This window comes from Aethina tumida, chromosome 4, assembly GCF_024364675.1.
Source record: "Aethina tumida isolate Nest 87 chromosome 4, icAetTumi1.1, whole genome shotgun sequence".
In the NCBI taxonomy this organism is placed as follows: Eukaryota; Metazoa; Arthropoda; class Insecta; order Coleoptera; family Nitidulidae; genus Aethina; species Aethina tumida.
In genome coordinates this window covers 6,389,398-6,404,350 of record NC_065438.1, presented here as the reverse complement: position 1 = coordinate 6,404,350, position 14,953 = coordinate 6,389,398, and the positions used below count along the sequence as shown (strand labels likewise).

The 14,953-nt window shown below is 27.0% G+C and overlaps 1 protein-coding gene across 1 annotated transcript in view; it reads left to right on the top strand.

Annotated features, from left to right (window-relative positions):
* LOC109605748 (division abnormally delayed protein) overlaps positions 1 to 14,953 on the top strand; it is a 346,188-nt gene that overhangs the window by 327,050 nt on the left and 4,185 nt on the right. The window contains exon 4 of the mRNA XM_049966562.1: positions 12,921 to 13,195. Coding sequence (XP_049822519.1) covers positions 12,921 to 13,195 — 275 coding nt within the window. The remainder of the gene's footprint in view (positions 1 to 12,920; positions 13,196 to 14,953) is intronic.

Here is a 14,953-nt window from a genome sequence, read left to right as displayed (position 1 = left end):
TTGTTTATATAAATTTTCAAATTTTAATAATAAATTGCTTTGCACTTTTATGATATGTTACTTCTTATAATCTTGTGATATTTTGTCATTCTTTACAAAAATTATGTTGAAAAATTTTGTTTCTTATAATTCGGAAAAATTGACAAAATTACTACAAAATAGTTGATTTTTATTACTTAATATAATTAATTATTACTATAATTTAAAAATTTATTTAGCTACTTTTAAAGAAATCTTTCAAAGTTAAGGGATACATAAGATAAAAAGTAATTTAAATAATCCTAATTTTTATCGATTTTTATTGCTTGAAGAGAAATTTTTCAATGAGGCTGGTTAAATTTTTATTAAATATTTTTTTATTTATTTTGATATAAATGAGAAATTTTCATAACCTTTGAAATTTGTGTAGTATAGTTCTTATTTGTAGAACAATTTTTTTAAAATGAAATAAAATTTTATACATTTTTGACCTAAATTAGAAATTTTTAGAATATTTTTAATTTGTTTATATAAATTTTCAAATTTTAAAAATAAAATGCTATGCACTTCTATGATATATTACTTCTTATAATATTGTGAATTAGCTGATTAAATGTTTATTGAATATTTTGTCATTCTTTATAGAATTTTGTTGAAAAAGTTTTTTACTTATAATTTGCTAAAATTGAGAAAATTACTTAAATGTCTGACAGAATAGTTGATTTTTATTACTTTTATAGAAATTTCTGTATTTATAAAAATTGTTGTATTTAAAAACAATATATATAATAATTTAAACTCAAAGATTGTCAATTTACACATACACAGACAATAGTAGTGAAGTAAAATAAAAAACAATGATTAATTAAATTAAATTAAATTTTCTAAAATTTTAAATATTTTAATTTTTTATTTGGAAACAATTGATTTTTGTTAATTCAAAAAAAGCTTCCTTAAAAAAACCACATTTATTTACTCTTTTTTAATTTTTTTATACCAAAAAGTAAAATTCCTTTAATTTCTTACACTATTCAATGGTTCTCAATTGATCAAAACAGGACAATTATAATATATTTCTACGTATTTGAAGAAATTGGACATACAAAAGATAGAAAAGAGGCAAAGAAAGTAAAATATTTTTAAAATTTCTTCTGTTTCAAAATTTATTAATGTTATGAAGAGTAATAAATTTTTCTTTGTAATTTTAACTGGAGGATAATGAAAAAATTTAAAAAAACTCCCATAATTTTATTATTCAACTCAATTTTTAAACTGTTTACAATTAGTTTCAAAGTGTATAATATTTTAGTAATTACACACGAAACACATTAATTGAAAATTTGTTGTGATTATATTGTTTGTTCCAATGGTAAGGTTTCTAAATAATTAATTAACTAATGAAGTTTTGAATTACGAAAAACTTTTCCATTAAAACCGTTATTAAATTGAATAGTGTATTTGACAAATTGAAAAATATATCGATTAAAACTGTTAAAATTAGGTTTAATAATTTTAATATACTGTATTTTCCTATTTGTAAATATTTAATAGTGATTTTTTTCATGCATTTAAAAAATTGTAGAAATTATTTTTCATAAAAAATTTCAAAAACATCTTATTATTTTTTTCTTTAATAAAACCTTGATTTAAATTTATTAAATATTGATGATAGAAAGCAGATACTTATGTTTTTTTTTCTCATTTACAATAAATTAAATAACATAATACATTTTTTTTGTAATTTAACTTCAAAACAATACAATATAAATCTCAGATATGTAAATATAAAGATAAAATTAATGTTTAATTAAAACAAATGTCCAATAAAAGAAATATAATTTGCTGTAACAACTGTCTGATGTGGAAATAGGAATGCGAATACCGTAGTAATTATTTCTCGTGCACCATACCTATTAACCTTTAAGTTTTCCTTTAAGCAAAGTTCGAGAATGCATGAAATTAATATCAAATTCCGATTTATCGTGTGTTCAAATTGTACATGCATATCTCAACTGAATATCTCCGCCGATTGTTCTGCCCGCTGTTCGAATTAATTACACCACATTCGGCCTTACGTACAAACCGAAAACAGTTGCGAAACAAATGGAATTGTAACGAGCACCGAAACCGAATAAATTCGAACGGTTCGAACAATTAAAACCGAATTTACATCAAATTTAGATACTTTCGGGGGATGATAGAGATGTGTTTTCTCGGGACTCGTTCGTTTACTACCCTCAGGAGGAACGATTTGGTTGTGGAAACTGAAGGTGTCGGATTCTAATGAGCTGAACTTCCATGGGGGTGTTTAATTGCTTTTATAAATCCTTTGGGATATTTATTATGGCACGAAGAAAGAGGCTGCTGGAATTTGGTATTTACATATTCAATGTATGGAAATATATACAACATTTCGGTACACTCCCTTCAAATCTTCAATAAATGCTGTGGATTATTATTATTTTTATTAATTACCATGTTTATTTCATTCAGGTATTATGCCAGCCCGAAAAAGTGCACTAAACTTGTTATTATTTTAAGGTCTGGCTTAAAAATTTTAGTTTACAATCCATAATTCATTAGTTAGTGTTATGATCTATATTTAAAATTAACATTTCAGCGTTTGCATCACCCCAAATTTGCATTTCGAATTAATTATTAGTTTTGAAATTTAAAAACTGGCGCATCCACCATTATTTGCATAATTAAATACAATACATATTGACAACGAATTTAAATTAATTACTTTACAATTAAAACACATTTAATATTTTATTTTATTGATATTTCTAGTTGGACTATATTATTTCCAACCAACAATGATGATGATTTAATATTTTGATGGAATGGAATGTGTATTTTTTTAAAATGTGTGGAATAAACTACAATTTTAAGGCAGTTTCAACAATTAGTTGCTCATGGAAATTTTTATGTTACTAATTATTATCACAAAAATTTATTAAAAGTAAATGTCAATAAAAAGGGGCCTATATTTTCTATAATTAAATTCACTCAGACGGGGTTGTAATAACGAAATTTATTAATTAAATTTGGACGAAAATGACTCATTAAAAATTTAAAAAGCCACATTACTTTCCGGTCCCCATAAAATTAGAAGTTAGTTTAACATTTATTCGCCTCACTGCATCTTAACAACCAATCCATAAATTAATTTTGGTCTGGTTCATAGTTTATTTACTTAATGTACAATTTTTAGTGTGCCAATTAATTTTGGGTACACAAGACAACACTTTGTTTGAGCCTTAACCCTCGCATTTCACTCAACTGACCAAATTGTCGACCCTTAAACAACGGGAGCCCTCAGGCGACTTCCGAATTAAAGTGCACGTGTACATCGACGTAAATTAACGTAGTGCCACCCCCGCAACGAAGGGGGTAATTGGCGTCGTCTCCGCCTACAAAGTCGTAATTCTATGCTGGTGGCGGAACCAGTGTAACTTCTCAGTTTCAGGCCCAAACATGTTGTTACAATGTTCGATTTGCTCCCCAAAAATGTAGATGTACATTCTAAATTAATAAGAAAAGAGGATTGTTAATAATAGACAAAAAATAAATAAAGTTTTTGTAATTAAAATTGGAAAAATTAATATAAAAATTTGATATCATTAACTAATATATAACAAAAAGCCATATTATTAAAAATTTTAACAAAATGTTTAAAAAAAATTGTCGATTATTCAAAAATCAACGATTTTACAGGTTTAGAAGATGTCTTAAAGAAGTTTTAAATATAACAAAATATTCAAAAATCATGAAAATTTCACATTTTTATGAAATTTATAAGTAACAATAAATAAGAAATTAAACTTTTTCATAAAATGTAATAAAATATTTAATAATCATGAATTTTTCTCATTTTTATCAAATGTATAAAGTAACAAAAAATAAAAAAAAACATTTTTACCAAAAGTGTATGTAACAGTAAACCTGAAATTATTTATTATTATATAAAATTTCCTTAAAATATAACAAAATATTCAATACACCTGAATATTTTTCATTTACTTAATATGTAAATAACGAATAACAAAAAAAAAATTCCAATAAAATTTTCTTAAAATATAACAAACTATTCAAAAATCATTAAAATTTCACATTTTTACCAATTTTATAAATAACAAATAAATGAAATTAAACTTTTTCCATAAAATTTATTTAAAATATAACAAAAAATATAATAAATATTAATCTTTCTCATGTTTACCATACATATAATTAAGCTTATCTAATAAAATTTCCTTAAAATATAACAAAATATTCAAAAATCATTAAAATTTCACATTTTTACCAAATATATAGTAACAAATCACATAAAATTAAGCTTTTCTAATCAATTTTTTTTAATATAACAAAACATTCAAAAATCATGAAAATTTTACAATTTTATCAAATGTTTAAGTAATAATAAACATGAAATTAAACTTTTTCCATAAAATTTCTTTAAAATATAACAAAATACTCAATAAACATTAATCTTTCTCATTTTTACCAAACATATAATTAACAAATAACATAAAATTAAGGCTTTCTAATAAATATTTTCTTAAAATGTAAAAAAATATTCAAAAATCATTAAAATTTCACATTTTTACCAAACATATAGTAACAAATAACATAAAATTAAGCCTTTCTAATAAATATTTTCTTAAAATATAACAAAATATTCAAAAATCATTAAAATTTCACATTTTTACCAAACATGAAGTAACAATAAGCATGAAACTAAATTTCTTCTATAAAATTTCATTTAAATATAACAAAATATTCAATAAACGTGACTATTTCCCATTTTTACCAAACATGGAAGTACAATAAGCATGAAAGTAATTTTTTTCTAAAAAAATATAACAAAATATTCAATAAACAAGAATTTTTCCCATTTTTACCATACATATAAGTAACAAATAACATAAAATTTAGCTTTTCTTATAAAATTTCCTTAATATATAACAAAATATTCAAAAATCATTAAAATTTCACATTTTTACTAAACGTGTAAGTAACAATAAGCATGAAACTAATTTTTTCTATAAAATTTCCTTAAAATATAACAAGATATTCAATATATATGAATATTTCTCATTTTCACAAAACATATAAGTAACAAATAAGATAAAATTAGGCTTTTCTAATAAAATTTCTTTAAAATATTCAAAAATGAGGAAAATTTCACAGTTTTACCAAATGTATATGTAACAAGAAGTGAAACTTCTCCAATAAAACTTCGTTAATATATAACAAGATATTCAAAAATTATGAAAATATCACATTTTTACCAAACGTAAAATATTTTGCTACTTTATTAAGTATTTTCAACAGACATTTCTCAAATTTAGGGTAAATAAACTTGATCCATTACTGCTTTGAACCTCTCAAACATTCGTTATTAAAATTCTTCTGACAATAAGTCAAATTGTGATTAATTTATCCTAAAATTTCTCGCTGTAAACGCGAATTTTCGCGAAATTGGGGGAGCACGAAGTTAACAAATACGCACTCCGTTTCCAATTATCGTCGTTTCGGCTGCGTCGTCACGCCATAAAAAAGCCCGGTCCGTCGGGACGTCGGGACCGAATTTGTGACGCAATTCTTTCGACGTCATCTCCGGAAAACCCCAAATAAAGTCGGTAAATAAATGTTAATTGAGAACCAGTCCGGTGAAAAATCAATTACAACATTTAATTTGTTTGTTTTTTAGTTACTGCGAAAACCTAAGCAATTAACTATAATCCCAAATCGCCGGATCAACAACAATAATTACATTTGCGAAAATAAATTGCTTGCCGGCCGTGCCGGCGTCGATTTTCGACTGCAACGGCGTAATATCTATTAAAACCGTCCCGATAAATGTTTTAGTGCGTCCCATCGAAACCGGATTCCCGGACCACTTTTCCGTCTGAAGTGGCCGGATTTTCCGGCGGTGCGGTTTCATTTAATTTATTTCGTGTTATTAGAGGCCCCGACAAAGTGCCGGGCGACTTTGCAGGAGAGGAAAAAATAAAGCGGCATTTAATCTCGGTGCATTTTCACCGTTTTAACTCGTCGAGTTTCGTTTAGGGCATCATTAGGACTCGCGATTTAATGGACGGACAAACGCGGTGGATTTTGATTTGGGGCACTCGTGCGAGCATAATTTGTACTCTGTTCTAAGGACCACGGAGTACATGAATAATGAACTAGTCACAATGAAATAGGTATAAATATTTAAAATGTAAATAGTTCACATATTTTTTGAGATAACTATGTGTAATCTTGTAACTCCGCCCTTCTTCCACTAAAACAACATTTCCAACACACAACACTAAAACTACTTCCATATTTATTGGTTGACGTTTGTTGGAATTATTTGCTGACGTTTCGCTGGCACGACTGGCTAGCATCTTCAGAGGTCTGATTTGGTTCATGTCACTTTGACATCTGATTGACAACTAAATTGACAACTTAGACACCTAATGTTCTAGAAATTTCATTCTGTTCGTTGGTCATTCTTACCTGCTTAGTGATTTTAGTGTTTTTGAGCACTGGTGTCCATATTTCATCAAGCTTCAATGCTTCTTCTTTTCTGTTGAAGTTGTTTCAGTGTTTATGGATTTCAATTGCTTCCCTAATCATTCTGTTGTAATATCCATTGTCGAGGCAAGCAATTATGTATCTTGGAATTTTATCTTATGATTTCCATCTAACAGTGCATGTTCAGCTACAGCAGACTTGTCTGATTGTCCTAGTTTGTAGCTTCGTTTGTGTTCCTTAATCCTAGTCCCTATTGAACGTTTTGTAGTACCGATGTATACTTTCCCACAAGAGCATCGTATGAGGTATATCCCAGAAGCTGTTTGATGGTCTCTCCTATCTTTGGCAGATCTGAGACTGTGTTGAATCCTCCTTATTGGTATAAAACAGTATGGATGTTATGTTTTAATAAGATTTTTCCAATTCTATCGATAACTTTACATATATATGGGAGAAAAGCTTTATCAATCGTGGGCTCACTAGATGGATCTTCATTATTAGTTTGAGGTCTCATTGAACGTCTTATTTCTCAGCGTTTGTATCCTTTGGCATGTAGTGTTTTTTCCAAGTGTTCTTGTTCTTCAGCCTGACCTTTCGCTAGCACTAGTGGCTAGCATCTTCAGAGGTCTGATTTGGTTCGTGTCACTTTGACATCTGATTGACAACTAAATTGACAATTTAGACACCTAATGTTCTAGAAATTTCGTTCTGTTCGTCGGCCATTCTTATCTGCTTAGTGATTTTGGTGTTTTTGAGCACTGGTGTCCATATTTTATCAATCTTCAATGCTTCTTCTTTTCTGTTGAAGCTGTTTCAGTGTTTATGGATTTCAATTGCTTCCCTAATCATTCTGTTGTGATATCCATTGTCGAGGCAAGCAATTGTGTATCTTGGAATTTTATCTTATGATTTATATCTTACAGTGCATGTTCAGCTACAGCAGACTTGTCTGATTGTCCTAGTTTGCAGTTTCGTTTGTGTTCCTTAATCCTAGTCCCTATGAATGTTTTGTAGTACCGATGTATACTTTCCCTCAAGAGCATGGTATGCGGTATATCCTAGAAGCTGTTTGATAGTCTCTCCTATCTTTGACTGATCTGAGACTGTGTTGAATCTTCCTTGTTGGTATAAATACAGTATGGATGTTATGTTTTAATAAGATTTTTCCAATTCCTTCGGTAACTTTACATATATATGGGAGAAAAGCTTTAGCAATAGTGGGCTCACTAGGTGGACCTTCTTTATTAGTATGGGGTCTCATTGTACGTCTTATTTCTCAGCGTTTGTATCCGTTGGCATGTAGTGTTTTCAAGTGTTCTTGTTCTTCAGCCTGATCTTTCACTAGCACTAATGGCTAGCATCTTCAGAGGTCTGATTTGGTTCGTGTCACTTTGACATCTGATTGACAACTAAATTGACAACTTAGACACCTAATGTTCTAGAAATTTCATTCTGTTCGTTGGTCATTCTTACCTGCTTAGTGATTTTAGTGTTTTTGAGCACTGGTGTCCATATTTCATCAAGCTTCAATGCTTCTTCTTTTCTGTTGAAGTTGTTTCAGTGTTTATGGATTTCAATTGCTTCCCTAATCATTCTGTTGTGATATCCATTGTCGAGGCAAGCAATTATGTATCTTGGAATTTTATCTTATGATTTCCATCTAACAGTGCATGTTCAGCTACAGCAGACTTGTCTGATTGTCCTAGTTTGTAGCTTCGTTTGTGTTCCTTAATCCTAGTCCCTATTGAACGTTTTGTAGTACCGATGTATACTTTCCCACAAGAGCATCGTATGAGGTATATCCCAGAAGCTGTTTGATGGTCTCTCCTATCTTTGGCAGATCTGAGACTGTGTTGAATCCTCCTTATTGGTATAAAACAGTATGGATGTTATGTTTTAATAAGATTTTTCCAATTCTATCGGTAACTTTACATATATATGGGAGAAAAGCTTTACCGATCGTGGGCTCACTAGATGGATCTTCATTATTAGTATGAGGTCTCATTGAACGTCTTATTTCTCAGTGTTTGTATCCGTTGGCATGTAGTATTTTTTTCAAGTGTTCTTGTTCTTCAGCGAGGTGGTGTGTGGCACAAATCCTTTTGACTCCTTCAGTTAGTGAAATTGGTGCCCCCTGTTTTTGACTAGGATGATGGTTAGATAGTTTATGTAGATACCGATCGGTGTGTGTAGGTTTTCGGTATACTGAATGATCTAAATGTTCACCCACTCTTTTTACTAGGACATCCAAAAAAGGTATTTGGTTCTCCTTCTACAATTCCATTGTGAATTTGATATTGTTATATTGAGAATTTAGGTGTTTTAGAAACTGATCTAGTTTTTCTTGTCCATGTTTCCATATCACGAAAGTATCATCCACGTAACGATACCAAACAGAAGGTTTGTGTTTGGAAATCTCAATCGCTTTTTGTTCAAACTTTTTCATAAAGAAATTGGTGGTCACTGGACTAAGAGGACTGCCCATTGGTAATCCTTCAGTCTGTTCGTGGAATTTGTTGTTCCAAACGAAATAGCTTACAGTAAGGCACGTACGGAAAATATCCACTATATCTGGAGGGAATATTTCTGATATCATGTTTAAGGATTCATTGACAGGAACTTTAGTAAAAAGTGGCACTACGTCGAAACTGACCAGTCTATCTTCTACATCAAGATGTAATCCTTTCAATATCTCAACAAAACGAGTGGAATCTTTGATAAAGGTTGGGGTGTCTCCAACGTGAGGTTGTAACAATCTGGTAAGATACTTAGCTAAGTTATATGTTGGTGACGCAGGAGCACTATCGATGGGTTGAAATCCTTATGTGTTTTGAGCAGACCATATAAGCGAGGAGAAACTAAAATTATTTACTTAAACAGTAAAATTTATTTCAAAAAATAATTTCTTGGTGGAGTGCTAATCAACAAAAGTACCTATCTATATTTTATAATTTTACCATGAAAGTTGAAAGGTTGCCCGTTTCCAATTTATCTGAATATAATCCGACGTTGCGGGAGGTATTTTTCATATTTGCACCGACTGATTTAATTGGTTTCCGCGGAACTTTTGCCATTTCATTTTTTCACGTTCTGATTTATGTCGACGAATTTATATTTTTTCGGGTTGTGTCGGGCGAGTGTTGTTAACCGCAGGTCGCAATAAAATCGGTGAATGGGTTGATGCGTTTGCCTATTTTATTGTCGCCAATGATATGTTTTTTAATTAATGCCTTTGTGGTCTAATTCCAACTGGCTCTCCGTGTTTTTTTTTTCCATTTTGTATTTTAGCTAACAGTGGGGTGTTAAATCGTAAATTTGGAAATACTACATTGATTTTCGTTTTAATGCTAAATTATGGATCGATGTTTCGCAGTAATTTGTCCTTTGAACCCATTTTATGGCCTAGTCCATTGTTCAACCAAGTTTTAATTACAAACACAAAAAAATCAAATACTTTTAGAGCATTTTTGGATTTTAAAACACGCGTTGAAAATATATAAAAGAAAAAGTCTCTTACTAGATTTAAATACGTAAGAAATTTTAAGAAATTAAGGTTTTTATTTATTTATTTTTTATATTTTTTTTACTTCAAGTTTAAAAAAATTCTAAATAACAGAAATGATTATAAAAAACAAAATATTTTCACATTTTTACGAGACGTAAAAATATTAAAAATGTTTATAAAATTAAATATATCTATCAAAATTTGTGAAAAATTTTAAAATTTCAATTTTTTACAATTAAAATTTAAATTTTTACACTTTTTAACAAAATTTTGTTCTTATAAATAACTTCAAATTCATTTAAAATTCTCTCTCATTTCTTACAAAACGTAAAAGTAACAAAAACAACCATAAAATTAAACTTATTAATTCTTACCAAATATTTTATAATCAAAGATTTCTAATGAGTTTCCATAATTAAAATTTAGAAATTTTTGGAAATTTCTAATTAAATTTTTTATATTTTTTAAGAAAATTCCTCACAATTTTATTGTAAATTATAAATATTTTCAAAATTCAATGAAACTTCAGATTTCTTACAAAACGTAAACATAATAAAAACCATACAATTAAAATTATTCAACATAAATTTCAATAAAAATGACACAAAGTTTAATAATAGACTATTCTTACAAGATTATTTATAATCAAAGATTTCTAGTCACTTTCTTATCAATAAAATTTGTTTTTTTTTTTAAATTCTAATTAAAATTTTTACATTTTTTAAGTAAATTCCACACAATTAATCAAAATTCTGTTCTTGTACTGTTCTTGTAAATAATTTCAAAATTTAATGAAATTTTAGATTTCTTACAAAACGTAAAAATAATAAAAACATCCATAAAAAAATTATTCAACATACATTTCAATAAAAATAATACAAAGTATATTAATAGGCTATTCTTGCAAAAAATTTTATATCAAAAGATTTCTAATCACTTTCTTTTCATTAAAATTTGGAAATTTTTTAAAATTCTAATTATAATTTTTACATTTTTTAAAGAATTTCGTCACAATTAATTAAAATTAATTGTTTTTATAAATAATTTTAATATCTAATTAAAATCCACACTTCTTACAAAATGTAAAAATAATAAAAACATCTATAAAATTAAAGTTCTGTAACAAAACTCCTCACAATTAATCATAATTAACTGTTCTTATAAATAATTTCAAAATTCAATGAAATTTCAAATTTCTTACAAAACGTAAATAGAATAAAAACAACCATAAAATTAAAATTTATATTAAATTTCAATAAAAATGACACAAAGTATAATAATAGACTATTCTTACAAGATTTTTTATAATAAAAGATTTCTATTCGCTTTCTTACCATTAATATTTGGAAATTTTTTAAAATTCTAATTAAAATTTTTACATTTTTTAAATAATTTCTTTACAATTAATTAAAATTAACTGTTCTTATAAATAATTTGAAAATCTAATTAAATTCCACATATCTTACAAATCGTAAAAATAATAGAAACATCTATAAAATTAAAGTTCTGTAACAAAACTTCCTCACAATTAATCAAAATTAACTGTTCTTATAAATAATTTCAAAATTCAATGAAATTTCAAATTTCTTACAAAACGTAAATAGAATAAAAACAACCATAAAATTTAAATTTATATTAAATTTCAATAAAAATGACACAAAGTATAATAATAGACTATTCTTACAAAAAAATTTTATAATAAAAAATTTTCTTATCATTAAAATTTTTACATTTTTTAAAGAATTTCCTCAATTAATTAAAATTAACTGTTTTTATAAATAATTTCAAAATCTAATTAAATTCCACACTTCTTACAAAACGTAAAATTTTAAGGTTTCAAAAAAAATTTCCTTACAAACAACCAAAGTCGAATTTTCTTACCATAATTTTCAAAAATCATTATATTTCTTCAATCTTTAATTCTTACAAGATTTGAAAACGTAAATCACTTTAAAATTTGGAAATTTTCGCTATTGTAACTAAAATTTTTGATAATGAAATGAATGAAGAAAGAAGAACTGAAGATTATTTTAAAGAATTCTGTTTACTATTTTAATTTATTTTTACTTTCAATTTTAAAATGTAAATAGTCGTAAAATTTCATATTTCTTACAAAACATAAAAGTAATAACATGGCAGAAAGAAATTTATGTGTATAAGAGTAATCCTATTAAATAAAAGTAATAAAAGTATAAATATTTATTAATTTAAAATATAATAAAAATGTAATCGTTGTCGTTTACCCTTAATAATATAAAAGAAAAAAATTTAAATGATAGCAGTTTTGTGAAACCAAAACCAAGGACAAATAAGTTTAATTTTATCTTATTTAAATGTTGCCTTCAACATTTTATTTTATTTTCCTTTAGTGTATGCAGTGCAGAAGTTACATTTGCACAGTAATACCACCAATAAACAGTCCAATAATAAACGTGCGACTGTCACATTGAGACAGACAAAGTGCTAACAAATATTCACCGCAGTTTCTTACGGACGCATTAAGCATCAATAAAACAAACCATAAAACTATGCAAAATTCGATCCGGTCAATAAATACGGCAACCTCATAAAACAAATGCCTACAAATATCGAATTGTGTTTCGTCCGTATCTTAATCGCGCATAAATAATCGTCCCGGATGAATTTTAAGAGGAGACCTCACGCACCGCATTACCAAACACGTAACCGTGGACGGACGCTGGAAATGTAACGCAACGGGACCGCTTTCGACGTGTAGATAAGCGAAACCAATTTGTTTATTCATACACGACGATAAATCTAGATTCTATTTCAGTGCGGCACCATTATTTCACCAATATTGTTATTCAAATGAGTGCGAGTCACCGCATAATTTTCCAGTCGCTGAAACACAAAACGGGTGCTAATTAAAACGTTCCGTTCGCAGGTGCAGTCGAGGTGTTGGCCGGTGGAATTCTCGAACACGGAGGACCCTCTGAGGGCCGAGATCACGACCCCGGCGCCGACCCAGAACACCAACAAGCTGTCGAGGTTGCCGAGCACGCAGTTCTCGCCGCTGCCTGAGCAGGAGCTGACCCATTTCCTCTCCTCCATAGATAAGACGAAGAGCTTTTACGGGAACCTGGCCGACTCCCTGTGCGAGGACTCGAGCTTCGCCGAGACCAAGGATACCAACTGCTGGAACGGCGAAAAAATCTCTGAGTAAGTAGTGAGGACACTTTTGTGTATGACTATATGTATCCGGGTTTATCCCATTGAGACATTTTTCGACCTAAAAAGTGTTTCTAACCACTTTTGTTTTTAGACAATTAGATTTATTGTATTTATTAAATAACTAAATATTGTATAATTTTTTCATTTTCAATGTCAAATATTCTAAATATTTAATATTTTGACTTTAAATTTTGTAAATTTATGTACGAAATTTCTTGACAAATTTGTAAATGTGTGTAAGAAATACAAAAAAATATACATTTTAAGTTAAAAAAATATTACAAATTTCCCTACAAATTACAAAAATCAAATGATATTACAAAAATGATACAAATTATAGTTCCTACAAAATTTAATAATGTCAAAAATTTTAAAATGTCAAAATTTCTTGACATAAAATTTGGAAATTTATATAAAATTTACTAAAAATCTACAAAAGATTACAATTTTTAAGAATATTAATCTACAAGTAAAAAAATTACAAAAAGTACAAATCTTACAAAATTTAATAATGTCAATAATTTTAATTTATAATCATTATAATTTACATTAGAAATTTAAACATTCACTATTTTAAAAGAAACATTTACAAAAACATACGATTCTAAAGAAAATTTTCTTACATGTAAGAAAATTTAACTGCGCTTACAAACATTTTCAAACCGAAATAATTTCATATTTCTTACAAAAAGTAAACATAACAAAATTAAACTTCGTCAAATTTTTCTCCAAATATTAATTTCTCAATTATTAAAAATCTTAAAATTTCAAAGTTTCTTGGCATTAAAATTTGGAAATTTATTGAATTGAAAATTTTATGTCAAAAATATTTATGAAGAAAAAAAATCAAATGTTCTTACAAAAGTAATTAAAAGTACCATACTTACAAAATTTAATAATGGCAGTAATCTTAAAATTTCAATGTTTTTTATCATTATAATTTAAAAATTTATATTAGAAATTCAAACATTTCAGTATTTTAATAGAAACTGTAACAAAATCATACAATTTCAAAGAATATTTTCTTACACGTAAGAAAAATCAATTATTCTTAGAAACATTTTTCAAACTCAAAATAATTTCAGACTTTTTATGAAAATTACCTTAAAAAAATGTGCTCAGATTAAAAAATGTAAAAAATCTTAAAATTTCTTGACATTAAAATATCTAACTTTATGTAAAAAATGCAAAAAATTTATTATTTTTTTGACAAAATTTTTAAGAATATTTCCTTACAACTAAAAAATTAAATGTTCTTACATAAATAAAAAATGAATAAATCTTACAAAATTTAATAATATCAATAATAATCTTAAAATTTCAAAGATTCTTATCATTGTAAATCAAAAATTTACATTATAAATTCAATCATTTCACTATTTTAACAGAATCATACGATTTAAAGAATATTTTTTTCATGTAAGAAATATTAAAGATTAAAAAATATCAAAAATCTTAAAATTTCAAAATTTCTTGGTTTTAAAAGTAGACAAATTAAAATACATTAAGATTTTTAAGAATATTTCCTTACATCTAAATAATCAAATGTTCTTACATAAATAAAAAATTAATAAATTATTTATTAGTCTCCATAATAATTTGAATATTTCACTACTTTAAGGAAGCATTATCAAAATCAAACAATTTTAAAGAATATTTTCTTATATGTAAGAAAAATCAACTATTCTTATAGCCATTTTCCAAAATCAAAATAATTTCTTACGAAAAGTAGACAAAATAAATAAT